General features: G+C 47.1%; 1 protein-coding gene and 1 pseudogene across 1 annotated transcript; one reads left to right on the top strand and one right to left on the bottom strand.

Annotated features, from left to right (window-relative positions):
* Positions 1 to 9118: 9118 nt before the first annotated feature.
* LOC149370215 (lewis-type alpha-(1,3)-fucosyltransferase-like) lies at positions 9119 to 10225 on the bottom strand (annotated as a pseudogene).
* A 2427-nt stretch (positions 10226 to 12652) lies between these two features.
* LOC149370214 (uncharacterized) lies at positions 12653 to 13946 on the top strand. Its single transcript, XM_089577284.1, has 2 exons — positions 12653 to 12663; positions 13565 to 13946. The coding sequence occupies exons 1-2, from the start codon at positions 12653 to 12655 to the stop codon at positions 13944 to 13946; spliced, it is 393 nt and encodes a 130-aa protein (XP_089433410.1).
* Positions 13947 to 27056: the final 13110 nt, after the last annotated feature.

The raw sequence follows: 27056 nt of genomic DNA, 5'->3' as shown, positions 1-27056 counted from the left end.
AGAAAGTATTTATCTCCTCAATTAAAACCCCATAACATTAGAAAGAAAACCCTGCTCATCATATCCAAAACACCTCCCGTGATTTGCTCCTGGGTCGTTTGGCGCCACAGCTGGTAGGCTTCCAGCCTTAGGTCTCAAGAGACAGACCCTGCCATCGTGGCTCCTGTGGAAGAGGAGAACATCGACAAGACAGCAAGTTTGCAGAACGGCGGGAGCTTTTATTGTCTTGTACCACGGGCTCTTAACGGATGTGGTAAACAGAAAAAACTTCACTAAATTCTCTAACGTTCTCCTCGTACTTTGGCGTGAATGTGTTGGAAAGGGCTGACATCGTACCCGGTGTGTCCCTACTGTGGTGTTTGAGGTAATTGGCACCAATATCTCATGCGTTTCCTGGATAACAACGTAGACAAAACAGCTCGTGGTAACTTCTGCGAAGAGAACAGGGTTGGCACACTTTCTATGGAAAACATTATTTGCGCGCTTGGGAACTTGATAATTACGAGGCAGGTTATTTTTTGATAGAATCGAAATGGCAGAGCAGTCACCTATAGACACAGCCACCAATTCTGGACAAAAGCATTTATGAAAGGGGAAGAGTGGATGAGCGCAATTTTTTTCAGATACTGTGAGATCTTAACATAAGAATCAATATATTTGCAAATCTCCTGTCGGTAAGAATACATATTTTTGCTATTATCATTTTTGCAGTCGTAAATAGCGTTCCCCACCGGCTCTGTATGGAAGTGTTAACAGCTCGATGCGAGCAATGGGAATACTACGAAAGAAAGATTTTACTACATATCGGAAAAGAGAACCATCGCCTTCAATACTGCTATACCAGTATATATATTTTTAATTTGTGTCCAACATTGGGACATGATAAACGCAATGCTAATACCTTGTAGCCAAGAACAGCAGCCGCAATGGAGCTGTCTAAAATGAAGTGCGATGCATGTGCACGTACGGTGCTCCAGGGCGGTTTGCGGAAGATAAGAAGGGGAATGAACAGTGGATTAAGGTCTGCGGAGGACTGAGTAGCCAGGGCCGCAATATCTCGCGAGGACTTGGGGCGATAGCGTGGCATACGAGGACGATAAAGCAGTGCAAGTGGGAAGAAGGCGGCTGTGGTAGGAGGGGGGGGGGGGGGTCCAACCGAAGCAGAAGGAAGACAAGAAAAAGTTAGGAGGACGGTCAAGTTTCAACTGGAGAGTAGACGCGATAGCGCCGTCTCCCCCTTTTTCTCTCCTTTTATTCGATTTCATTCTCAATTAAGACCATTTAGCGATCCACAACCGCATTACCGATTCCCAATCACGATTATCGATTACTGATCGCAATGATTATCCAGCTTACACTACACGAAATACTACGCCACTACATACTCATGCGCATACACATTGTTTCAGAACAGTGAAGCTTCATAACACGACCTTTTCATTCCGCGCTTTTCATGATACCTAAGTAGCCAATTTATATCCCTATTTTTTAGTTACTATAGCAGCACACATCCCGTACACACGTTACTAAGTAATTCACACCCCAAGGCGTTTACTAAGTTCCCCTTTAACATGCTGAAGCCAACGACGCTTTGTTTGCCGTAACCCCCGAAAAAAAGGCGGCAGACCCCTTTTCACATCTCCGCCCATACTCATAACGCGAAGCCAACCTTGTACTTTGTGTATACCTACCGGCATTTTGTCCTTCATGCGCTTTTGTTTTTTCTTTCTGTTTTGTTTGTTGTTCTTGTGAAATGTCGTGCTATGCCGAAGCCCGGCAATAAAGGCAAAAGAATGATGTTCGATTTGCGCAGTTAAGCCAAACGCCAATTAGGTGTGCAAACAGTTCGGTTTTCACTTCGGTTCCGGTGCTCAGATGCAGTGTTCACGGATCGCAGTTTATCGGACCGCGATAGTGGGTTAAAGTCCACATATGCGGAACTGGTCATTCTCTGCATTCATAGATCCCTGGGTGTCTTCCTACCACTCCTGGTGCAGTGGTGCCGAGGGCAAGCAATTCGCCGCTGCCCAACTATAACAGGAGCTGCCATCGGTAGGACTTCGGTTGCATGCGATCCAGGCTGCTTTTTTCGGAGCAGCCTGTCGCGATAAACTTTTGTTGTAGCTGTTAAAGGTATATTTTCGGTCTTTCAAACCAAATCTTTCCAGTCATAATGCTTGTGCTACATTGCTGTCCGTATCCGATATCTAACATTCTTTCACTGCAACTTTCTTTCTCATAATCTCCACAACTATGGAAACCGCTTGTATGTGACGCACATACAAGCGGTATGCATGGATTAGGACCAAGCTGAAAAATTATGAATGAAGATAACCCGTAAGAAATTAAAAGCCTTTAGAGAAAACAGGGATAGTTCGCGAGAACATTCCACCGGCAGTGGTTCAAAAAATTCAAGTTTCAGAAGCTCTCAAAGGTCGCTGAAGCAAAAATTAAAAACGCACTGTTAAGAGGCTGAACAGGGCCTGAGTAGGAAGCTAGAAGAAATCGTATCCGACTAAAACAAAGCAGAGTGAAGCGCCAGAATATAAACAGTACTAAAAATAACTTGAATTTCGTGGGATAGATTATGAGAACAATGGGTGGTAAACAATCGCAGAAAGGGAAGTAACACTGATCTCCACTAGATGGCTCGATGCCGAATTCCCGCTTTCCGACACGAGCGCGAGTGAAGCCATCGGAAGTTGGACGGCTTGTCCCGGAAGTCGGGTGTCTACTGCGTATTTCAATGCAAAAAGTCGCGTCTTCGGCCCTTTCATTCTCAATTTTTTGCGTTGTTCTCGTGTAATGTCTGCTGTCGTATGAAAGGAACAAGCAAGGAGAACGCCAGAAATGTTAGCATTGTGTGCCGAACCCTGTAATTTCTGAGAAACTGAACAAACAAGCATGCAGGTCTCACCCTGCCGCGGCAAAGGAGTACCTACATCAAACACTATGTTCTTGTCTGGCTCTTATCTTTCGAGCGTGAAGGAGAAGTAGTAAAACGACGATGAGGCTAGGTCATCTTAAAACCTAATTTTCGTGCAGCAAAGAAAAGGCGATTGGTGGCGCGGATATACATCTGCCGCAGTTTCAGTTTCGTGTTGGTGGCGGACGACGACTGTTCTCATCAATGACAGGGGATGTTTACCGTTTTAAGGTGTCATTTACCTTCCAGCCGTGTTTTAACCTAATTCCAGAGCACAGCCATGTTTCAGTCGCACAGCGCGAGAGAAACGACTGAAGAAAAAGACGAATGCTGCAGCGCCCGTGAGTAGCGCTGTCAGAATTCAACTGCACCAAACATCACGAATAAAAGCATATTGAAGCATAACTTGCGACAGTACGAAACAGTATACGTGACGCACTCCGTCGAAAAAGCAGTACCATACATTTTGAGGCGGTAATGTGAAACAACCGAACACCGCCGGCACATCGCCAGATAGTAGCCACGCCTCGCCCCTGTTCGGACTAAACATAATTCGGTAAAACGGTCACTGCAAAGTCGGGTGCCTGGTGAAGGTTTCCACCTATTCTTCATTGAATTTGTCCCCAATTGATGGCATAATTTGTGCTTGAGCGCGTGAACGTACAGCACAGTAAAGAATAGAGTTGGCAACGCTAGCGCAGCGGTACGACACAGAGCTGAGCAGACGAGGATTACTGTGTGTAGCGGTGCCCTGTCGTCTACTAGTGTCGTCCCATTGCGATGCAATGGGCCCTTATTTTTTAAACGTCTTTCCCGAAGGCTTTCTGGGTCTTCTCGCTCAGTTGACGGCGCAAAAGGTAGGCATTGTCGTGGGAAAAGACCAGAACGGCGAAAAAATCAAATGCTATGTGTAAAACCAAAACTGGAACTGAAAAACCGTGCTGAGGTTCAATTTCGTCCACTGCCAAAGGCTGACTTCAGGGACAAGGCCGCCTACTTCACGGTGGCTTCACTTTCGGACGCCCGATGCGCCACCCAGGCCCCTAGTGGAGATCAGTGGGCAGTAATGGCTTGGGGCAGCACAGAAATCACCTGGGGAAATTAATACAGAATTGTCTGAAAAATGTATGAAAAATAGGAAAAAAACGCATATGAAGATGCCCCGTCTTGTAGCGTCGATCTACATGTCTTGGGGTGCAAGAGAGAATTGTGGTCGACCACCCGCACCATCTCCTAAACGTACTTGACAAGCGTCCACACTACCCTGGCTCTTGAAATGTGAAAGCTACCTACTCGGAAATGGAACCACAGAAGTCTCAAGAGTGCGAAAAATCAACAGCATTAAACCTGCCTCTTTGACTACTTCTTTAGCACTGAGTGTTCCTGGCCGGCATAGTGCTATAAATAAAAAAATCAGCGTAGTGGCCACCAGTAAAGAGAGGACCACTTCTGATTAAGCTTTTTGTGCACCTATATTTTATCAAGGAAAGCAGATTACATGCCACGAGATTATAAAGCAGTAACAATCTTTCATTTTCTTTTTGTTATCGGAATCGTGGCATTGCGATCAAGACGTTCATAGAATTAGGAGAGGGACTCACATGACTGTCTTCATCTAGCGCCGACGGGTCCACTGCGAACGCCGAGAGCAATGGATAGCTCAGATGGATGGGGCCGCAAAGGTTACCGAGGCAGACTGCAGTTCTTGATTTGTTATATTTATCTCAGAGCGTATGAGAATGTCGGCGGGCTTGCGCCAGACGATAGGATCAATCCTTAACAGCTGTCGCAAACGGAATACTTTTTCTTTTCTGTACAGCGTTGTATCTGAAGTCAAACCGGAAGAGACAATCGACTGCGACCAGGTGCCGATGCCGCATCGATAGAGAGGATGAACTATGCCGGCCGTGGAGATTCCATTGCAAAGAGGCGAAAAGGCTGTGTCAACATACTTTTTTTTCAGCATCATTCTCACATAATCCTTATTCGATTACAACTACTCGCTTGATGCTATCTCTTCTGAGAACACAACAACTGCTGCGGACACGTATAGCGGATAAGATTTGGTGACACGACCTCGCCGACAGAGCCTAGAAATGCTTTCGCATTAGTAATATTACCTCCAGGGGCAGACCACGACGTTACAGTCAGGGTTGAAGCAGTTGGACACAACATTCCAGACAACGGAAAGCGGTGAAAGCGCTCCTGAATTTCCTAAGGGACTCGGGGTTGCATTCCCGCCTATAATCTTTAAGTTTTCCGTGCGCGCCCTCTGTCCCTGTGACATAGTGGTCGCTGGTCACTTAGAAGACTCATTTCCTTGCCGCTCTTTTTCCTTTTTTCCCCTTTGTTCCCCTCCCCAAGTGTAGGGTAGCCAACTGGGCATCGCCTGGTTAACCTCCCTGCCTTTCCGTCCTTCTCTCTCTCTCTAGTAATATTACGGTGCTAATATGAACTAACTCCGATGAACTCAAGTACAGGAACTAGAGTAATACGCCGCTTTGTCACAACTATTATCAAAAGTGGCACACTTAGCTACAATAAGAAGTGTATGGCGCTGCCGCCGCGACAGAAAGCACAAATTACAAATTGACACGCAAGATAAAAAGCGAAATTAAAGACGCGGCTAAAAAGATGTTGTTTAGTCGCTCATTCTTGTTTATTGACTCATTACTGCAGCTATTGTACCTCGGATAGTAAGATAACGCGCGGAAAACTGCCGGTGAGCCCTGTCCCAGCCGCGAGCCGAGGACAGGAAACTAGCGTGACGTCACAGAGCAAGCGGAGAGCCCATGAGCAGTACAGGAGGCTTTGTACGAGGCCGCTCGAAAGCAGAACTCGGTAACCAGGGAAGTACGCGCACACTAAGCGCCCTACGGTGAAGGTGCATGCAGCGCCACCACGCTACTCCGCCCTTTCGAGGCATCGGCGGCGTCACTCAAGCGGGGACCTGTGAGCAAAGCCACTACTCATTTTTCCTCGTATTTACGGCCGCGAGCCTTCCTCCATCATGGACACCATACTACCTTACTGGCCAGATTCCTCCGAATTTGCAGCCGTCTCTCAAGCCCCTGCGCATGCCGAAGAATGCCGTCTACTCGCTCGTTCATTTACTTCTCACGACCAGCAACGTCAGAAAAGCGCCCGGACCGGTGCTACCGGTCTGTCGCCGTCTTATCTTCTTGGATCCTTGGTTTGGCTTTGGGTGCCCTCTTCCAGCACAGGGCAGTCTACCAAACCGCTCAGCAAATGCCAGGGCCCCTAACGCGTTGTTCAGCAAACATCCCCAGTTAATTATCTCATCGAGTCCCTCACGCCTTCACCTGATCATCGCCGCCACGGCCGTAAAATTGCCCACTTAGACCGCCTGAAGCCCTTCTACCACCTGACTATCGTCTCGTGCCCTTAGGCCGCCAGGATGACGTCTTTTCACCCGGGGGGTATTGTAAGACTGACAGTTGAGGTTTGATGCCCCAGCGGCCAGTGCCGACGATGGAGAGAAAGAGGAAGAAAGACGAAGCTAACGAAGCTCAGTTTTGCGGTCACGAACGCTGGACTACTGAGCTGCACCGTGCTAACAAATATTGTGGCCATCGACATTTGTCGTTTGATTCGCCTCTTTACACATGCAATAATCCTACCCTGGTATAATGTACGTGGTCATTTTATAATACTAGGAATGACAACACAATATATAGGAGAACAGGAAATTCAAGAAAATGACAAACACGCCAAAGATATGGTTCCGGAAAGCTGCCATACGTTGTTACACGGGAGAGGATGAACTGAAGGCGAGTTGCACAAGTCCTCGACGCACAGCACTTACCATCCAGGATACCTCTTCGCACACGGCACGCGCCCAATCAAAGCGTTTTTTTTTTGTCAACGCCATTCATATTAACCGTTGACCAGCCTCATGCATTAAATCATATCATCGGCCTCCGTCATCACGTCTCGTTATTCAGCATGCAACCACATACCAACATCATGCAGCAATCCCAAAGGTGCAAATGAAGGTGGTAAGGGCGTGTGTTATGAAAAATGGATATTTTGTTTATCTCGGAATTATATTTCGCACGGCGTTCCACATGGCAGTTAAAAATCGGAAAAATAAATCCCCTTGTATCTGGTGTGCTGGCTGTTGATCTGTGCTGAATGCTGGGATCAAGCTGTGTTGGGATACGTATAACATCCGGACGACGTCTAGTGTTGGGATTTAGCTTCCATGTTCTGTTGATCGACGAATTTTGTTTCTAATCGTCACTTGACCATGAACAGAAACTATCAGCTTGTGTGAGAGGCTCAGACTGTTCAAAATGGTACACGAGGGTTCGACTTCGCGCGCGGTGGTGGTACCTTACTGTGGACTAACCTGTCAGTTAGTTCATAGTAAGGTACACATAGTATGAACTTAATACACTCGGTCAGTGTGAACATGACAGCCGTGTGCATTTGTCTCTATTGCTGCTGCCGAGTTACTTTAATTTAGTACCACACCTTTGCACACAAAAGAGTTTGTTCTGAGTTGTAGACCAGCCAAACTAGTCTGTCGTGCGCCTGGGTGGCTGCTTGCAGTCACTGCCTCGTTGCAACACTCGTATGAAAAAAGGACCAACTCTGTGTATCTTGTATTTTTTTTATTTTCATCCAGAATTTTAGTTGCTATCCGTTCTTGAAATGTCGGCGGCACTTTGATGAGTATGAGGGCCAATGGCAAATGCACCTTGAAAACTTTTATTACGAGCAAAAAGACAACGTTAAGCTCAGAAAGATCACTGGCAAATTAGGTTAGTTCTCCAAAATTCGAATGAGGATCGCTAATAATTCATGTCGCTTGCCATCACCAATGCTCGGCTGAAGTGTTCTTCTAGTGTTGGCGCACTAAACTATACACTAGAAGAACACTTCAGCCGAGCATTGGTGATGGCAAGCGACATGAATTATTAGCGATCCTCCCCCGAACGGGTGGTGGCGTTCCTCCCTTCCTGTACGGTGCGGTTCGGGTGTCCACCGAGATGACAGAGAATTACTGCGCCATTCCCTTTCCTCAAAAAGCGTTGCGTTCAAAGGGCAAGGCATCGCGCCGAACGGGTGGTGGCGTTCCGTGCACTGTCTGGCAGCGCTACAAAACGCTGTTCTTCTAGTGTTGGCGCACTAAACTATATTAGCCGCCGCGGTGGCTCAGTGGCTATGGTGCTCGGCTGCTGGCCCGAAAGACGCGGGTTCGATCCCGGTCGCGGCGGCTGAATTTCTTTGGAGGAGAAATTCGAGGCCCGTGTACTGTGCGATGTCAGTGCACGTTAAAGAACCCCAGGTGGTCGAAATTTCCGGAGCCCTCCACTACGGCGTCTCTCATAGCCTTAGTCGCTTTGGGACGTTAAACCCCATAAACCAAACCAACCAAACCGCACTAAACTATACGCTATTGAACGGGATCGGTAAGTAAGCGTGAAGTTAGCCGCAGAGAAGCATAGTGATGAGGTGGGGACAACATCACGTTCCCCTCTCCAGTGCCGTCAGATCAGAAAGTTTTGGCTGGTCAAAAGGTGTTAGACTGATACCTCGAGAAGACCAGTCGTCGCCCTCTCTCGAGTACAGCGTCCTCTTCTTCGGCACCCGCACGCGTGGCGTTCCCTGTATGCACTCACACGAGGAGCCTTCCGGATGCATCCCCTTTCTCCTGTTCTGTTTCGGAGACCCGCCTGACAGTCTGGGCCAATAGTTAGAGCCGCCGTTTCCCCCTCCCCTTCCGTTCCCACGTTCCTCCACGTTAGTTTCTCTAGTAAAGGGCAGAGTTTCCATGGTAACCCGCCCGCAGGCACAGTCTTCGGACAGACAAAAGTGAAATGCAGAAGCTGGGGCCATAGTGCTAACGGACTTAAGCGTCATAAAAACTGTTACTTTCGAAGAGAAGCAGTCAACTGTTCCCGGGGATATTAGAGTATCACCCATGCCAGCCTCAATTCCTTCTAATCTATTATAACGCGCATACCTTATCAACTAAGCTTTGTCACTTGAGACATGTGGCACCCTAAAGACACCTAACGTGCTCCCACTAGATTCAGTGGGCTTACGAACCAATCAGCGCCATCTCGGGTGAAGCGTATTCTCTCTCATCCGCCCTATAGTAAAACGAGGGGTGGTTACTCAACATGAAAATCCTAATATCGGCAGCGTCAGTTTAAAGCCACGTCACTGTAAACTCTGAGCATTTAGGCGTCCCTGCACTCGATGAGCCATACCTTGCACGCCCCAACTTCGGCAATGGCTACCTTCATGCCACCAAGCCTGCATGTCATTATAAGACGAAATACGCCGAATTTCTCCGGCAGTGTGCACCTTTCTACAAAGCTCGCAAACGCAGTCGTACATCCGCACCACCTCTTGACTGCCCTTCCATTTAAATTAGGACGCATACGCTGAATAGTTTTTCGATATAGCAACCAGGTGCTCAGCGAGATGTTTTGGAGATGGGAAGGCGAGCCCATCGATATATGAGGTGGATGGTGCGATTGCACTGTAATTTGCACCACCAAACACGACCGGTAGAATGCTATACTTTAATGCTATGAAAAGTTTTTCTGTAATGTAATCAACGCATATAGAGTTTTCGAAAGCCAGGATAAAAAAATAATTACGCTCAAAATACCGGCAGCAGCTATCCTCTCGCGATTTTGGGCACTTGAAGGTACCACAACTGCCGTACACATCGACTTGTAGGTGCCGCCTTAGTTCTTCGACAAACGCCTCTCGCCTACCATTAGTCCCACAGTAGCTTACCGCCCAAACAGCAGTTTTTTGCTTAGATTTCCACAAGGCCCTCAGGTCCTTGGTGGAGGCCATGCTGGAACTTCGAGGAACGATCTTGCCATAAGGAACTGGCACGTCCGAATCTGACCTGTATGTCATTGTCCAATTGAATATCATCTTCCTATACCTGAGATTAGAAGCCCACGTATTCGGTGGGGATTCTATAGTAAAGAAGACCCACTTTTGCGACCGGGAACGAAAACGTGGCACATTCTGAATGTCGCCTACATGAAACACGACGACTTCGCTTGAGGCCAGTAGACGGCGGTCGTTGGTGATGAGGCATTTTGCGCTGCAGCCTTGAATCACCTCTTCGCCACTTCTTGAGTCGTTAAGGTTTCCATCCCAAGAACCAAAGTATTTTGTCCACATCATGATTCTAGGCAGGCGCCTTGCTGTACTGATGTTTCCCGCCAACCCAGGATGTGTGAACGAGCGACTGGTTGCCCGGAGGTCAAAATTTTTGAACGGTAGCTGTCTGTAGAGCATTACGTCGTAAAAACATGTGCAAATAGCTGCCAGTGTTATAACGGCCCTCCACTTGATACCCGTCTTTAAGGGTGGGCTCAGTTTGGAAGTGAAGGGCGAGCAGGTAGTTCCTAGAAAGAAAAAATGGGGAAATAGAGGGTTGTAATTATTCCGATCTTCAGAAATTGACCAGACACTAAACCACTGGTGAAAACCAACATTTACAAGCGAACAGAACATCAACGGCTTGCGTAGAGGCTGAAATTTTGTACGTTAAGAAGGCAGAGAGAGGTCTCCAGCAAGCCGCAAGTTTACTTTTGTCAATAAATAGGTTATAACAGGACGTGTATTGTATACAAGTAAAGGCGTTAGACAGTTCTCTTTGCACGCGAGAGCATTAGCAACCTCTGATACCACCCCGAATCTCCCCAAGCTGCCTCGGCACATCAACAATATTGGTCCCATCGCCCATAATTTCTTTTATTACTTGTTTTTGCCCGGAAACTAAATTCAGAAGGCAAGAGTCATGAAGCCTGTCTGCCTTTAATTACAGACCTCGAACCTCTACCTAAGTAGATGCGGAAGTTCAGACGGGGGCGCATTAAGCGACCGAAATCCTTCATGTAATCCAGATGTCGCTGCTTCGACCTGCTACTCCAAGCTGAATAATCACTAATTGCTTTCCTGAGCAGAACCCGACACACTTATAACAGTTCACGTTGCATATTGCTTTGTTTAATTTCACCTTCCAGGAAGGATTGCGGACCCCATGATAGCAGCCATTAGTCCGAGGTCTGTGTCTTGCAGTCCACTCTAGACACAGATTGCCACGGAAAGAGGGCAAAGTTTCTTTGCAGCTCTCCCCTTTCGTGTTAACGCCTTCTTACGAATTTTCCCGCTTTGATCCCTTCTTCAACCGTGTATAGGCAGAAACCAAAAGAGCCTGCTCACTCTCATCATGGATGTATAGGGCAATAACGCGCGTGCTTTTTACTCATCTATGCGAGGAGAATCTTCTATAAGCACGCCTGTAGAGAATAGGTCACGGCCCTGAGGGCAGGCAAAGGAAGACGGGCGAAGGGCACGAAACGGACTTCCCCGTGCTTCTCCTCTTTTTCACGCCTGCCTTATATGAATTTTCAATTTCCTCCTCTTCAAACATTTGTAAATTAATCAGCCTTCCAGCAGAATCCATCTGCTCGCATCGGTCCCGAGCGGCCCCCGCACCAAGAACGAGTCACCCCGCACTGCAGCTGTCAAGACGGGTGGCTCAGCCGTTTCATGTCGTGGCTCTCACAAAGAGAAGAAAAGCCATTGCGAGCATTTGACTACAACATTGTCGTTTTTCTGACTGCGAAATGACTAAAATATCTAGAACACACATGGATCTAGATTACTACTGGTGTTACTTGATCGGAACAGCGTTGTTTTCCATATAGTACCTCATGTGTCTTTTTAATCAGCTTTTCTTCTGAGTTATCCAGCGATCTTAATTATCTTATTATCTTAAGAATCTTATTCAGCTACATTCATGTTATTTTGTTGGCTCCCACCTTTCCGCTCTTTTTTCGTTTCTTTTTATAAATTTTTTACGAGGTGGGCTCATATTCCGTGTTCTCACTAATAAAGATTTAGTTGCGAAATAGCGATCGTGTCGTGTCCCGCTTCTTCCTTTCGTCCTCGGCTTACCAGCTGCATTCGCCATGAGCGTATAGGGTGCCACACTCGACTCTCTCTCTCTCCAACGTTAATTTCACGCCGGAAACTATTCCCGTGACCGGTGTCACAAAAAATTCCACACAATTCTAAATTCTACAGCTGGGATACGTGATCCACCCTCCATTCTCGCCATTCTCTCATTTGCAAGAAAGCACGTTTATAACGGATGCTGGCGCCTGCTTTATGGTTGGTCATTACAAATTTGCATGCAGGTAATAGTAACTTATGTAGTCAAGGTGCCCATATTTTCCTCTTAGATCATGTCTCCTTTCTTTTGGGCTTTATTTATGATGTTGGGAGGGTTGTTTCGTTTCAGGTCCTTACATGCCTTTATGAGTTCAGGATTTTTATCGGCGATTATCGGTGTTGTTTTTTGCATTATAACGATGAAATCCAAGGTTTGACGAAATCTCCTCTGGTCGGGTGCGTACATGTTAAAAATAAAGAGGCACCGACCAAAAAGGTGTAGTCAATATGACAGACGTATCGGCTTCCGCACGGAAGCCTTGTTCACTGAAGGAAAAAATTCCAACATAGAGCTTAAGTACGCTGCACTAATCGCCGCAGGCATCTAGCGTACGCGGGCGGCAGATTACCGATGTTACGATTCAGCGTGTGATCTGTTGTCTGTATAAACAAGGACTCCAGATATTGGCGTGACGTCAAGTTTTTCTCACGGCCGATAACTGTGGCCTCTTCCCGATCGATACTGTGCTTCGCGCTTACGGCATGGTCAGCAAGTGGGTTGGAAGCCACCTTCTTGTTTCTGACGTCATTCTTGTGATCTTTCAGCCGTCTCTCAAAGTTTCCGCTTTCCCCTATGTAGGAATAATCGCAGTCTGAGCAGGGGATTTTATAAATTACACCGAGAAATCTTTCCTTCTGCATCTTGTCTTTTTACGGCCACCACCTCATGACGAAGCTCGCACGCAGGAACGTGGGCTATATGCACATCATATGTGCGAAAAGTGCGAGTCAATGACTCACTCACGCCTGGCACGTAAGGGATGGCAGCTCGTGCACGGCAAGGAATGCGAGCGGGTTGAGATGGCCTGGCTGTTTGGCGTATAACAGCATCCACAAAGTGGTTTGGGTAGCCACATTCGTTGAGCTCGCGGCGTATCTTGCATAGGTCAGAGGCTTTATCCTGAGACTCCGAGCATATTCTCTACGCACGTCGGACGAGGGTAGAAACGACGGAGCGCTTGTGGCAAGTAGGGTGGACCGAGTTAAAATGAATCGCCCGGATTTCTGCGTTCAAGGCTCATCTGCAGTTTAACCTCGTGTGCAAAGCCAGGAACCTTACTCCGAGATCCGTCTGCTTGCTTCGACCGGTCGATACTTCCTTCGGTCATAGTGTTGTGTCCAGAGCAGAACGGCAGTTGCTTCAAGCCAGAATCCTGGACTGCAAGGACTCAATCAGGCACCTGCAGAATCAAGCCTTTTTTGCCCGTCGTTGCCTTGAACATCAGTCCCCGAACGAGTTCGCCAGCATCCAGTTGCACGCCAACTTCGTTGCGGGTGTACAGTCCCGCCAACGTGAGCGCACGCACCAAGAGAAGCTAACCAGACTGCTGCTTAGCCATAAAAGGAGTGCGACCAACAGACCTACTTCCGCCGTCCACATCTGTTTTCGTATAGGTCTACCCGAGCACAGCTCGCCGTGCTGGAGCTCGGTTTGAACTTCAACACGAGAGCGGCACCTGACACAAGAAAAATCATTTGTGCTGATGAAGAGGCTGTAGGTCTTGTGGAAAACAGTCGCCGAGAGGAGGCTCGCACCCGTGCGATCAGCATACTCGCCAAGCTGCCTCGTCGGCTTCCCACCCCGCTCCTTCCTGAGGAGCGTGATGCAGTCAAGAGCCTCCGGAGCAAGGCGGATATTGTAATCCTCCCTACTGACAAGGGCAACGCCACTGTCATCCTTAACAACTGCGACTACGTAGAAAAAGTGACGACGCTTCTGAAGGATGATGGAACGTACGTGCGGCTCAAGCGGGACCCCACACTTAAGGTAGAGTGAGAGCTACAAAGGCTTTTGACTGACGTCTTTCGGTTTGTTCCACCTCAGCACAAGTCCTTGTGCTTCAGACTCCTTTGTCACAACCGGTGTGCACCTGCATTATATGGTCTCACAAAGATCCACAAGCTGAACGTTCCAATTCGGCCAATAGTGGTTTTTACCCGCTCTCTCTCGTACCGGCTTTCAGGCTACTTGCACAAGGTTTTTTCGCCACTCGTCGGCAGGGGTCCGACTTCCGTACGGAACTCTTTCGATTTTATTAGAAAGGTACGTGAGGTCACGATCGACAGCGACGAGGTCATGGTGTCGTTTGACGTCATGTCACTGTTCACGATTGTTCCCGTGCACCTAGCTGTGGATGTGTGCCGATCAGTTCTTCAGAACGACGACGGACTGAGTGCCAGAACACCAATCGAGCTACCGGACCTGTTGAGGCTGCTGCAGTTCTGCCTCGAAAACGCATACTTTGTCTTTCGGGGTACTGTCTACAAACAAGTTCACGGCACTGCCATGGGGGCATCAATCTCGGTCACAACAGCAAACCTTACAATGGAAGCATTGGAAGGCCGAGCTCTGGCTTCGTTCCAGCCATGGCCGAAGGTCTTTTTTCGTTACGTTGACGACTGCTTTTGCATAATCAAAAAGGATGCCTTGGCTGTTTTCACGAACCATTTGAACAGCATGGAAGATTCCATTCAGTTCACGGTCGAGGAGGAAATTTCTGGACGTCTTCTTTTTCTGGATGTTATGATTGAGCGATGCAATGACCGAATGTCATTGAAGGTGCACAGAAAAGACACGCACACAGGCCGGTATCTTCATTTTAACTCGGTCCACTCTACTTGCCACAAGCGCCCCGTCGTTTCTATCCTCGTCCGACGTGCGGAAAGAATATGCTCGGAGCCTCAGGATAAAGCCTCTGACCTATGCGAAGTACGCCACGAGCTCAACGAATGTGGCTACCCAAACCACTTTGTGGATGCTGTTATACGCCGAACAGCCAGGCCATCTCAGCCCGCTCGCATTCCTTGCCGTGCACGAGTTGCCATCCCTTACGTGCCAGGCGTGAGTGAGTCACTGGCTCGCACTTTTCGCACATATGATGTGCATATAGCCCACGTTCCTGCGTGCAAGCTTCGTCATGAGGTGGTGGCCGTAAAAGACAAAACGAAGAAGGAAAGATTTCTCGGCGTAATTTATAAAATCCCCTGCTCAGACTGCGATTATTCCTACATAGGGGAAAGCGGAAACTTCGAGAGACGGCCTAAAGATCACAAGAATGACGTCAGAAACAAGAAGGTGGCTTCCAACGCACTTGCTGACCATGCCGTAAGCGCGAAGCACAGTATCGCTTGGGAAGAGGCCGCAGTTATCGGCGGTGAGAAAAACTGGACGTCACGCCAATATCTGGAGTCCTTGTTCATACAGACAACAGATCACACGCTGAATCGTAAGATCGGTAATCTGCCACCCGCGTACGCTAGATGCCTGCGGCGATTAGTGCAGCGTACTTAAGCTCTATGTTGGAATCATTTTCCTTCAGCCGAAACGTCTGTCATATTGACTACACCTTTATGGTCGGTGCATTATAACGATTAGTCTTGTTGTCCTTTCTTAACATACCAAGGTGAATAATGCCTTTTTCAGCAAACGCTTCCCGGACGCGTGTTTATTTTTCAGCGCAAGCCCAGCCAGGCCACTGCTCATTGGCTCGCTCTACTGGTCACGTCACTTCCGCTCTAGTTAGTACGCAAGCATTAAAAGTAAATGACTGTTCTTAAGAACTATCTACACAAACATTTCATATGCAAAAAAATATAATGAATCTTTGAGAAACTAGATTTGAACGTTTAGTTTGGCCACGTGACTAGAGTGCAATCACGTGACATGACGTCACTTTTGTCAACAGTCAAAATGGCCACTTTAAAGGTCGTCGCGGTCGCGGCAAGTCACGGTAGAGTGTCACGGTTACAGGTTATAGAGCACTGTATCACGGTGTTTTCGGGGAGTTGTACGCCAGTGGTTCCAAGACCAGTGCAAGCCGCCTAGTTGGATCCAGGATACTTGCCTCTGAATGGTTAAAGTGCGTCGATTCCAAGGTGCTATGTAAGCCGCGCGGTTGGATGCTAGATATGCGTATTGCATTCGTCTTCAAACCTACGTAGGACCTACGCGGTGGCGATGTCACGAAGCTTTTGTGGCCGTGTTGTAACCGTTTATAATTCCTGTGAGGATCACCACGGACAGCGACGAGTAACAGCTGCTCACCTTGGAGAAAGGATGCTGCTCATGGTAAATTTCCTGTGCGTGCATAAGCTACACAGCACAGTGACAGTGTCCGAGAGGTGAAAGTGGTTGCGGTCGGAACAAGAGCTTCTCTGTCGAGGCAGAGCAGTGCGCACGTGCGAAGGCTCACTACGCATGCAGTGTGTTCCGAATGCTGAAATGAACTTGGCGTTGTGCAGCTAGTCGTACTGGTTGGAGTGATCGCGACCGAAGCGAGCGTTGTTATACGCATATCTCTTTTGCAATAACTGTCAGCAGGGAGGAAGCCTGTTTACATATTACAGTGACCAACTGTGCACTGGTAGGGAAACTCTCGTCCCATCCTGTCTCTTCTCTCGTGATCGTCCTTTTTTGCGCCTTCCCTTGGCCGATATATATATTTTTTCTATCACAAATGTAAAACCACTGCTGTGTGCTATTTTGAATAACTCACTAATAATTTAAAATATATAACCTTAGCTATGTGAAAAATGTGATTTTGTAATTATGACGGCTGTTAGCAGCTTGTACTGCAGCCTGGCTTGTTCCACTCAGTTTGTTCGACCCAACAGAGGATTCGTGTGCAGTGTGCAAGTTAGCCTGAATGCTACAAATGTGCGCATATATTTATTTATTTGGAACACTGCCAGCCTCTGGTTAAAACTTCAGCAGAGGGGCATTACATGTATCATAGTAAAGGATAACATTTCTAAAAGCGGCTGTGCAAAGGACATATTTATATGCCATGATATTACTTGAAATAGAGGAATGTTCTCGATGACCACATTATGCATAATAGAGCATTTTATTGGTTTGCCCGAGTGAACGAGTCAGTAGGCACTTTATTAGATCAATTTATTTTAATATTTATTATACCTAAACGATCCTAAGTGGCAATACCTGAGCGGTGAACATTGACATGGTGAGGAAAGTAGGAGATTGATGAGTTCGCAATGTACTAAGAAGGGAATAATTACTCATTAGCATCCAAGCGCAGCCATACAGCTGCAAAGAAAAGCTTTGTGGCTCTTTTTGTAGCCGTATGGCCGTGCTTGGGTGGATGCCAATGAGTAATGACTGCCTTATTAGAAATCATTTCAACCTTAAGGGATTCGGCTAAAATATTCGACCAACACCGTTCCCATTTCGAGCTCGCTCCATCATATGCTAGCCATCCCGGTTCGCGCACTTTTGTAGGGCAACTGCCCCGGTGAGGCAGTAGTCCTGGGTTCGAACCCCAGACTAGGGTAACTTTTCCTCTAACTACAAAGTTTCTGTAGAACCTGAGTAGCTTTCTTACGCTTGGGTGGGTGATAATGAATGATTACTCCCTTATTACAGACGTTCTCCACACTAGGGGATTCCTCAAAAAAATTGGACTTAAATTGACATTAACTGCATGGATTTCTACAGTGACCAGTTCGAAGGACAAGAGGTTAGTAAGCATAGCCTTGCGAGATGGAAGACCATTCTAGCCTTTCGTGGCAAAAACAAAATTGAATCTTGAAATGCAATGGCGTAAGCTAAGGGAGGGACAGTGCTTGTGCAGCTAGTGCAGAAGGAACCATGAGCAGGAAAAGATTACTTGGTTATATGACAGTAAAGAGCAAAAAAAAAACCTGCAGTTTCTACATGAGACGAAGAAATTAGAAGATTCATCTTTAGTGTTGTGACGCTGGAGCTTCTACAATAGTCTGAGAGAATAAAACAAGCAGCTCAGTTCTGAATTCATCCCAGGATCTGAGAAAAATTAGATTTGTGCCATGTTGCATAACAATATTCTGCTGATGCCGCACAGGAGTTTTGAATGCAAGCAACATGGAAGACGGTGACACTACCCTGCTGAAAAAAAGTTCTGTGACGCAATAACCTCATAGATCATTCATCATAGAATATCATACAATCTGTATGATATATCATACAATTAGTATGATATCCTATGCCATCTATATGATGACTGTATGATTTTACAGAAATCTATGAAATTTGAATGATAATTTTCTATGATTTGTATGATAAGTCTATGATATTTGTATGATAAACTGTATGAGTTTATTGCATCATAGAACTTTTTTTAGCAGGGTAACGACATGCTATGGTGTAAATATCCTGGGCTGTGGGTAGTTGTATAAGTTGTATAAGGTAGTTGTGTCAGGAATTGCTCCAAAGCGATCTAAACAGGATTGAAAGCCGGTGTTGCACATGGCTAATGACGCTCAATGTAACAAAATGCAAATACATGCAGGTATCACGCAAGCGCACTAATATCGACTACACATATTCACTTAGTTCAACCATCCTCACTAAAGCCGAATCATACCGGTATCTTGGAATCCATATCATGAGCAACCTCACTTGGTCCGAGCACATCACGAAGATTGCTGCTGATGCATCGAAAACACTCGAATTTATCAGACGTCACCTCAGTTTCTCCCCTTCTTCCATTCGCAGCCTAGCCTACAAAACTTTCGTCTGTAGCAAACTTGAATTTGCATCCCCAATACGGAACCCACATCAAGCCCACTTAATAGCCAGCCTAGAAGCCGTCCAAAACCGTGCAGCCCGCTTTATTTCCTCCAACTATGACACCCGCTCTAGCATTACCAAAATAAAATTAGCTGCCGACATCGAGCCTCTCGCGCATAGGCTTAAAATTGCCCGTTTATCATTACTGCATAAAATGTACTATTGTTTTCCCTCACTTCGAGGCTCCCTTCTGCTCCCTCCCCTCTGAACATCACGCCGTCTTTTCAACTCCATGAGCATCCTAAGACTCCATGGCTCCTCAAACGCATTTAACAAGTCATTTCTGCCTCTTGCCATCGAAGAATGGAATTCACTACCCGAATGTATTGTCACTGAACGCGATGCTCTTAAATTCCGCCGAATGCTGTCATTTCACTTGAAATCCCAATGTGCGTAACTGTTGCGTTTGCGTTTTATTTTTATGTTATGATTGTTTGATTTACTACTGCACCTGTCTGCCTGATTTTTGAACGTGTATTTCTTTTTTCCTCTTCGCCAAGCAACGATTGTTTCACTGTATACTTTATTTCACTGTTTTTTCACTGTTTTATTGTATATTTTTTGTTTTTGACTTAATATGTCAATACTTGTTTCGATGTTCGCCCCCCCCCCCTTATGTAATACCCCTCCAGGGGTCTTTAAGGGCCGATAAATGATGATGATGATGATGAAGGATTGTTAGGTGAGACCATGTTACATTGTCAGCCAGTTCGGGTATCCACCGAGATATGTGACTGTCACTAATCATTTCCTTTCCTCAAAAACCAATTTTTTTTTCAGTATGCAGTGAATATGCCTTTCTCAGTAAGGCCTTATAAGTGGGCAAGATGTAGTTATCCTGAAAGTAAAAAACGTTAGTGCATTCTTAATAACATTAGCAAAGAGGCTAGTCGAGAGCATCCGAAATATTGTTCTGAGAGATGAAATACTGTTATTGATTACAGAGGGCAGATTCCATAGTCGTCAATGAAGGCATGTTAGGAAACACTGAAAGGAAGGTCATATTGTATTTAATAAAACCTCGGTCCCAAGGGCAATGCCTTGGGTACGCCCGAGATTGCAGGAAAAAAGCAGGACGCGTAAGAATTAGTATGGGAATTCTGTCGACGGCTGGCTGTTAAAGCTTGGAATCAGTTTAGAGCAACTCGATCCAAGTTATAGCATGAGAAATTATGCCTTATTTATATAAATGAGGGATTATATCACACGCTCTTTCAAAGCCAGAAAAAAAAGCATTAAGGGGGATGTTGCCGTTGAGGGAGAATGGGAGAAAGTTGGCTATCGCAAGAATGCTTTCTAAAGCCTTGCAATTTGGATGAAACAACTTAATTGGCCATAACATTATAGCACCACAAGAGTATAAATTATGTTTACAATTGGGCGCACATGCCAACGGCACAAATAGGGTCATAGGTGCTGGGTGATGACTGGCAAGACACATACAGGGGCCAAGCTATGATGAGACAGGAGGCTATCTTCATGGCATGCACAAGATATATATGTACACACTGTGTCCTGTCCTGCTGTTGCATTCTCCAAGTTTCACAGGGCTTAAGTGTGCTGTCGGGTGAACTGCTGGAAAGACGGCATGTCGACGATGTACTAAGGACGAGAATGACAGAACAAGAATGGCTACTGGGTGCGGTGGTGGTGGTGTTCTTTCCTGTCGTCTTTGTTCTTTGTAGTTTTACTAGCTCCACAGGCCTTATTTTCCTATCCGCTGTTTCAAAGTGGTGTCAGGTTAAGTCAATTGTTATTCTACAACCACGAAACTGCTGTGCCATACAACATTCTTTTAATCAGCTTTCATAATTTGCAATGACAAATTTACTTCATAAGTCGTCTAGGCAAATAACACAGCTGAATAACTTGTGTCGTCATCAGGAATAAAAATAACTATAATTTCATTTATACGGTCATGCCTCGTTAATACAGACCCCATTATGGATTCAAATTATGGACAATATTTCTGGGGGCAAAACGTTTTCAATGCACTCACACCTCAATAACATGGAAACTCGCTCATAGCACAGTGGACAGAGTGAAAATAAATACAGCCCTTTGTCGCATAATTGTGCAGAGTGCTAAGACTGTTAAGACTTCTTGAATTTGAGTAGATAAGTCAAGCACAGCCTGAAACATATGCTTTTTTACACACTGTAATTGCCATCGTACTGCTTGTCGCACTGTGTGCAGAGTTTTGTGTTAACCCATGAACTGCCAGGCCCAGCGACTCCTCCTGCTCACACACTTTCTGGATGCCAAAGCACTTCTTTTCCTGGTGTCAAAAGCATTGTCAGTGCTCGGCGACTCACATCCTGGCTCAGATTACTCATTGCACAAAATAAATTAAGCTGCTTAACAATAAAGAACCGACTCGCAAGCTTACATTATAGACTCACAGATGCCTTTCCGCAGCCCACAATGCTATAGCACTTTTTAAACGGAGTGCAACATGTCACAACCTAAACCGAGAACTACTCCTCTGGCTCAGCCCACCATCATGCATCGAAGTTTGTGTTGTCACCAAATATTTTGGCAGACATAGGTCCGCATAGCAGGCAGGAAATAAAAAAAAACGACGCTCCACAAGAGACCACTGCCCTACACAGCGAGGTTTTCGCACGTCGCAACCCGAGCATCCATAATCACAAAATGTACTGTATGAAGCAGCAACACGACGAAGAATGGCGACGCTGTTGTCGCGGAAGAAAACAGTTCGACGGCCGCGCAGCCAAGATTGAGTCACGTCGCACACACAGCAGTTGCGAAGCACAGTACCTACATGAAGCGCGATCAAAATTGGTGATGGATACGTAACAGAAACAACGTCGTATAACAACGCTCGCTTCGGTCGCAATCACTGCAACCAGTACGACTAGCTGCACAACGCCAAGTTTATTTCAGTATTCGGAAAACACTGCGTGCGTAGGGAACTTTCGCACGTGCGTATTTCTCTGCCTCGGCGGAGAAGCACTAGCTCCGACCGCAATCACTTTCACTTCTCGGACACTGTCACTGTGCTGCGTAGCTTATGCACGCACAGGAAATTCACCATGAGTAGCCTCCTTTCTCTAAGGTGAGCAAGGTGAGGTGTTACTCGTCGCTGTCCGTGGTGATCCTCACAGGAATTAGAAACGCTTGCAACACGGCCACAAACGCTTCGTGACATCGCCACCGCGCAGGTCCTACGTCGGTTTGAAGACCAATGCAATACGCATATCTAGCATCTAACCGCGCGGCTTACATAGCACCTTGGAATCGACGCACTTTAAACATTCAGAGGCAAGTATCCTGGATACAACTAGGCGGCTTGCACTAGTCTTGAAACCACTTGCTTCCAACTGCCCGAAAACACCGTGACTGCCGCGACGGGCGACGACCTTTAAAGCGGCCATTTTGACTGTTGACAAAAGTGACGTCATGTCACGTGATCGCACTCTTGGGCGTCGTCTGCTCGTGTGCGCCTAGTCACGTGACCAAACTAAACGTTGAAATCTAGCTTCTCAAAGATTCATTATATTTTGTATGCATATGAAACGTTTGTATAGATAGTTATTTAGAACAGCCATTTACTTTTAATGCTTGCGTACTAATTGGAGAGGAAGTGACGTGCACAGTACAGTGAGCCAATGAGCCCTGGCCTGGCTGGGCTTGCGCTGAAAAAAAAGGGCTGAGGCTTAACTTGGTTAAGCCTGGAGAATGCGAAGCATCATCGTGTCGCGTAATTTGGAGGCGCACAACCACAGCGACAGCGCGAGGTGGCCCCCGTTTCTCCACTGTCGTGACGTCTTCGTGTCACGTGGTGTGACGTCATGTATCACGTGATTTGGAGGCGCACAACCACAGCGACGGCGCGAGGTGGGCCCCCGTTTCTCCACTGTCGTGACGTCATCGTGTCACGTGGTGTGACGTCATGTATCACGTGATTTGGAGGCGCACAACCACAGCGACGGCGCGAGGTGGGCCCCCGTTTCTCTACTGTCGTGACGTCATGTATCACGTGATTTGGAGGCGCATAACCACGGTGAAGGGCTGAAGTGGTAGCTAAAGTAGTATGCTTCGCATAAAATAAACACGCCGCCGGGCGACGAACTGCACTGCTCTCTGGCTGCCCTGGTCGTCGCTAGGCCTGTTTCGCATCGAAGCCGCGGTGGACAGCGATTCGGAAGTAGCCTGGGTTATAATAAAATGCCTGCTTTTGGCATCGCTTTACTGTCAACAGCATCGTCTCAGAACAAAAAATATGGTCAGTGCTGCGGTGCGCTCGGCAGCGGAGCTATATAGCGGACGCCAGGCGCGCAAGCCGGACCGCAACGGCCGGGTAGCGGCAGCTGAGCGGCGGTTGTGGCAAGAAATTTGCTCGTATTACAGTTGCTGCTTCAACCAGCAACTCGGCATTGTTCAACAATCCTCAAAAATGATCTATTTTCCACACTTCTTGCTCCCACAGTTTATTATTTGCGTGAAGAAAAATCTTTAGCTCATTTTTATGACGCCAGCGGACGGGATCCAGGTTTGCCGGCCGGCCTGCACACTCGCTCGCTGTATTTCACATTCGCACCAGAAAAGACAAAACAGCCATGCTATCAGAAAGGCCGCCTGTTATATTCGAGCAGTGGCAGCATGCCGAGCTATCGGCAACGACGCAGCCTGCGGACTCGCCGGGCGATGAACTGCGAGGCTTGCCGGCGGCCCTGGTCTTCGCTAAGCCTACCTGGTTATGCATCGATACTATCGATACCGCAGCTGAGGGAGCTTCGGAACTGGTAAGCGCTGTAAAAGGTACTACTCTCGTCACCAATTTAACTGCGAACTTGTCCCATAATAAAATAAAGATATGATCGATTTCCGCGGCGCCAGCGGAACTAGCAAATGCCAGCTATGCGAGCGGCGACCAGGCAGTAAATAAAGCGGTCATGGGATGAAATTTGCTTGTATCGCCGAATTAAACACTGCCAGCAACTCGGCATCAGCCAACGATCCTGAAAAATGATTCATTTTGGGCATTCATCTATTCGAGTGCTTGTTATGAGCGTGAACAAATAATACCAGCGTGTTTTTCTGACGCCGGCGGCCGGCATCCAGGCTGACAGGCCGGCCCCGAGAAACGCGCCCCCACGTCATTATAATGCTGGCGCTCTGCGCGCTCGCATTCTGCCCCTTGTCAGTGCGACGCGCCGCGTGCGGCCTGTCATTGACATCGGTAGGGCGCAGGCGCCGAGTTGCTGTCAGTCGTTGTTACGCCGTTCGCAACGGCACGTCGCGCGCCCGGCAAGTAGCAGTCATGCCGAGAGCCCGCGACACCTCTGCCTGCGGGAGCCCCGACCGTGAACCTCCGAACCCGGTCGTGGACTCGAGTCTTCATCCCTATCGCAAGGGGTGGGTTGACTCGCAGCCCCATCTGAAAATTATGCCTAACCCTCTTCACGCTTCTGGAATATATTTTTCTGCAGCAAAGAACAGAAGCGCGGAGCCGATGCGCGCCGCGATAGCTGACTCGTTCGTATCGAGTTCATGTAAACAGAGAGTCGTCGAGATGGGCTGGCCTTGCTCAGCTCGATTCTCTGACTCAAACCACCACTGTCAAGGAACACCACCTAGATAGGTTCACGTAAGCAAGGCTATGTCGAGCCGCTGATACTGAAGCCAAGGAGGATGGAGAAGCAGAACCGAAACCGAAACTGGTCCCAGGTCAGTGATGTATGACCACGCGCTGCCGTTTAACAGAGTGCAATTACGCGTGCAAATAATTGGAAAACCTTGTTTCACTTTCTGAATTTCTCATAAAGCTATTATTTTAGGGCAAACGAAAGTTGAAGATATCTGTACGTTTCTGAAGATCTTAAAATGCCGTAGTCGAGTAGTGCGTGTGCCAGCCGACGGCGGCGCATGGTCGTTTCATGAGCAGAAAAAGGCACCGATTTTTAACGGGCTTTATTAAATGCGGACTCAATGTTGAGTCGAAATATTTCGGAATCAGCATGTCTAATGTTTATGGAAGCAGTAAAAATTAAAGCCGGGCAGCTTCATTTTCTTTTCACAACCCCTTTAAATAAAAAGTAGCTAGTAACGTGACACCTCACGTTACCGAAAAATGTTAACGTAAGTACGTTACCTGTTACAGTTCCGAAGTGGTAACGAGTACGTTACTAAGTTACCGAAAAAAGTAACGCATTACCGGTAACGCCGTTACTTGTAACGTGTTACCGACAAAACTGCTCCAAAATAGATCCCTTATATAAGGTAGTAAATAAAAAAACACCATATATATGGAGTAAAAAAAACCTCCTTTTGGGTGTGCGTTAGAGGACAAGGCATTTACTCCCTTTTGGGTGTTTTTTTGCTAACAGTGTAGGGTTAAAGGCTGTCGCTGGACGCTCCCTCCTCAGTTTCTTTTGTTCCTTCATGCGGGTTCGTAGGCATGTGCCAAAACGGAGGGCGCTCGGGCGCTAAACGAGCAGACGACGCCACGCCGACGGATTGCTACGCACTCTCGTCATCAAAGCGTTGCTGATGCCCGTGCGCACATGGCCTCTCGTTCGCGTGAGGCGATTCGCATAGGCTACTGCTGGTCGCGAGTTTTTATGGCCTGAATGGCCCATTAGCAACGAAACCTGGCGTCGTTTCCGACATCCAGGAAAAGTGATCCACAAAACCCCCCCATGACGTCAAATTTATTCTTGCTTTGTACACGTTCAACTTCGCAAACGCGTGGCCAAAAAATGGTAGATACAAGGAGGAGCACGGGATCTTTACTTATTAAGAGTAATTCAACTAGTAATTAATTACTTTAGGGGTGAAATTCCTGTTTCAAAGTAATTCATTATATTACCAAATTACCAGCCGAAAAATTAATGAATTATATTACAAATCACCCATAAAAGTTACTTAATTACAGTAATTTAATTACTGCCATGTCTGCCTCCAATTAACTACTGCGATGGAGTATAGCTACTGTGGTCGTGGTCGCTGCATAGAGGGTGGCGACACCTTCAGATGTCCTGCGGGTCTTGAGTGAGTGTGCGCTGATGCGCTTAGGATTTCTTTATTGTACGAAGTGCTAATTATGCCCAACGGTACCCATATTTTGTGCCTTTGGCGGTTTACGACCAGTCTACCGTTGCTGTCAAAACGACTCACCTCAGCCTATTTGAAAACTGAGACAAAAACAACAACACGTACAGATCCATTCCAATTATATATTTCGCCATGTGGTTCCGGACGCCAGGCACAATTCGTGGCGTTGAAAGCCGACTGATTGTGCATTGGAGATGTGACGTGCTAAATGAGCCTTTCGAGTTGCGTCTCCCGGGCGAAGTTCAGAAGCGCAACCTCGCGCGGTGGAAGTGTTCCTGGGGTTATCCCGCGGAATGAGTAGTACATTGTTACGGTATGTCTGCCAATTTCGATACTAACATGCAGCTCTTTTCCGTGGAAATGCACGAATGTGATCGATTGTTCTGTCTGCTGATGTATTAAAACATATTTGGACGCAAAACTAAAACTCTTAGTATACAAACCTATGCGCAACCTTCGCCCACGTCACCGCTTTCGTTTGCCTTTTTCGCTTTCGTAACGGAGAAATTGCCCGACGTTTTTGTGGGCCAGTGTTACTCGGTAGCTTGCCTGGTGATATATAGGGTGTTTTTTTAACCGTTTACAGATTTTTAAAAAGCAGGCTCTGATAGTATCATGAATACCGTGCTGACGGAATGTTTATTGCTGCGAAAGCAACACTACGCGAGTCGCCGAGCCATTTTGCGGAGCTGACGAAAGGCCATACTGCGCATGCGTTAGGAGCAATGACGTCACACGGCGCACAGCTGGCGCGCCGCCGCCTCGCTGCGCGGGTGACTCAGAGGTGCCGCCACCACACTCGCCAGTTGCGCATGCGTAGTAGCGGTGCATAGCTAGCGTGCCGGGGCCGCCGCCGCTGCCGCGAGCTCTCCATCACATCTTTCTCTCTCCTCGTTGCTTTCGCAATCCTCCAGGTTTAAACAGAGCTAAACGACTGCCAATTTTTCGGCTCGGCCGACACAAGATAAGAAAATAGCGGTCAGAGATAATCAATTATTGAGCCAAAATTTCTTAATTATTTTTTAATTCTTCACTTTACCTTGCATATTGCAATCACAATTTTGGAGACTGTAATGATTCAAAGCAAATACAATTTGTAGCATGTCCCTAAGTGCAACAGGTATTGAGATATTCGTGATTGAATTGTCAGCCTTTTCGGATCCGATTGGAGAACTGAACGCTCAGAGTGCGCCGGAAATCCCGCCCATGATACTACGTAAGAGACTGACGAACTGATGA

The sequence above is a fragment of the Amblyomma mixtum genome, chromosome 1 (genome assembly GCF_055824585.1).
Source record: "Amblyomma mixtum isolate Tamu chromosome 1, ASM5582458v1, whole genome shotgun sequence".
Lineage (NCBI taxonomy): Eukaryota > Metazoa > Arthropoda > Arachnida > Ixodida > Ixodidae > Amblyomma > Amblyomma mixtum.
This window is presented reverse-complemented; position numbering and strand designations above follow the sequence as displayed.